Source organism: Cariama cristata, unplaced genomic scaffold (assembly GCF_000690535.1).
Source record: "Cariama cristata isolate BGI_N322 unplaced genomic scaffold, ASM69053v1 scaffold1685, whole genome shotgun sequence".
Taxonomy (NCBI): domain Eukaryota; kingdom Metazoa; phylum Chordata; class Aves; order Cariamiformes; family Cariamidae; genus Cariama; species Cariama cristata.
The window spans coordinates 79,149-81,225 of NW_009619078.1; the positions used below are offsets into that span (position 1 = coordinate 79,149).

The 2,077-nt window shown below is 35.5% G+C and overlaps 1 protein-coding gene across 1 annotated transcript in view; it reads left to right on the forward strand.

Annotated features, from left to right (window-relative positions):
- CD2AP (CD2-associated protein) overlaps positions 1-2,077 on the forward strand; it is a 68,747-nt gene that overhangs the window by 64,551 nt on the left and 2,119 nt on the right. The window contains exons 16-17 of the mRNA XM_009701095.1: positions 804-890; positions 1,519-1,703. Of these exons, the coding sequence (XP_009699397.1) occupies positions 804-890; positions 1,519-1,703 (272 nt within the window). The remainder of the gene's footprint in view (positions 1-803; positions 891-1,518; positions 1,704-2,077) is intronic.

Genomic DNA, 2,077 nt, shown 5'->3' on the forward strand with positions numbered 1-2,077 from the left:
TTGTGAACCATTTACCTGAGAATGAAATGCAAAGTGCCACAGAGGTTCAGTTCCTGTAGACTTTGTCTACAGGAATATCTGTTTCCAGGAGGGAAACTGTATGTAAGGGAAACAACGCAACTGCGTTGTGGCTGAAGGAGTCTTTCTGTTCTGTGAGGTATTGCTGCAGTAAGTACTTGGCTCTTCTGGCATCACTGATGATGAAATGGGTGTTGTCCATACACACAACTCTCAAAGTGTCTTTATTGCCTTACAAGCCTGACAATATGTAGTCTATGGCCACAATAAATTTGTAGTTTAATGATGCTGTAATGTGGGACTTGTGATCTCGTGTGCGAAGACATGAGATTGTCAGACCATGAGAACCAGGTGCTGCAGAGTCCTTGATGTAAATTTATATCATTGGATGTTGTATAGTTCAGTCACGCCAGTTACCATCTACAGTTACTGCCTGTTAATGTTTGTGTTTTACGGAAGCACCTACAGGCTCCTAAGAGCATCAAGGACTTCTTAAGTACTACAGAGATGCTTGAAAATCCTGCCCAAGATTCCAGTGTTTGATTTTTAAATTCAGTTGAGTGAGTATTGTGGGAAAGGAAAGTTCTGGGTGGCAGGAAAAGAAAACTATGATAGTCTAGCAATTTAAGTTTGGGGTTTTTTGTGGTGTGTGTTGGTTTGTTTTTTTTTTTTTTCTTTTTACTATTACATCTTTAGAAACATGTGACAGTTCTTTTTTATTTACCTGTTAAGTTTTTTTTTTTTAATTCTGAAAACCTTTTCTTTTTTCATGAATTGTTTACCAGGCAAGTCAAAATGTGAGTCCAGAAAAAAATTTGAAGGTCCAGAAAGAAGAAGAAAGTGCCAAACCAAAGCCAGTTGAAACAAAAAAGGTATGATACCAAGGAACTAGAGAAGTACCAGGCAGCTAAGTGTTCTGTTCATCTTGCTAGTATTTCCAGTTTAAATACTCTACAAATGATTGTATTTAAGTGCAAGTAAGCCACATTAGTTAGTATAAAGTTCGTAATAGAAGTCTTAGTATAAAGTTCATTTATACTTTAGTATAGAGTGCATCAGTTCTGATGAGAACTATTGTATCAGGTAGCATGAAACTATGGTGGTATTTCCCAAATAAGCTTCATGTCTACTCAGCCTTTAGTCTCCCAACAGATGGAATGACTGAGCAGATCTGAAAGGTGCACAAAAGATTACTTATAATGAACCAGTGGGCTTCATTAAATTACAGGTTTTTTTAAAGTGTAGAGAACTGCAGTGTGGGTACTTTTTTTTTTTAGTGATTACAGGAACCTCAGTGAAATGCTTGATAAAGAGCTGTATAAAATAACTACCTCACATACTACAGTAGTCCATTTGAACTGGACATTTTTTTTACCTTTTCGGTAGAAAATTAAGGAAATTTCTGCACATGTATCTCTCATACCAGTACAACCTGTATGGTGTAAGTGGTCGGTTTGCAAAGATTTCATTTCTTAGCTTTCTACTGATTTATATTTTCAGCCATCTGCATTCAGTCCACCAGTTCCATCTTCATCTCAGAGATCAAGTTCTGTTATACTCAACTTTTTTCCTGGAGACATCCAACTTAAAGGAGAAACAGATGATGAAAAAATTTCTGTGGAAGAGCTCAGGACTCAGATTAATGATTTGATGGGTTTAGTAGATGCACTGAAGAAAGAACACGGGTAAATATTTTCCTTCTCAATCTGCAAAGGGATATATAGACATCTTCCAAATGTTTAATGCCACACTTTTTTTTTTTTTTAAAAAAAAGCTATTCTATATTAATATATTAATATTCATTCAGAATGTCTTCCTTTAGAAATTGATCCAACTAGATGTCCTAAATATGTACAAATTTTATGTCAGAGTATTTTTGGAATTTGTACACAGTTTTTCCTTCCTACTTCGTACTCCTGCATTCATTACAGCTTTTTGAAAATATTTCTTAAACAGTTAGTACTTTCACTGTAAGGAAGAGTAGATAATTTTTGTGGTATTTAACATAAGTACATGTGCTGGCCTCGTGTAACACTGTGCACAAGTAATTGCAGAGTTG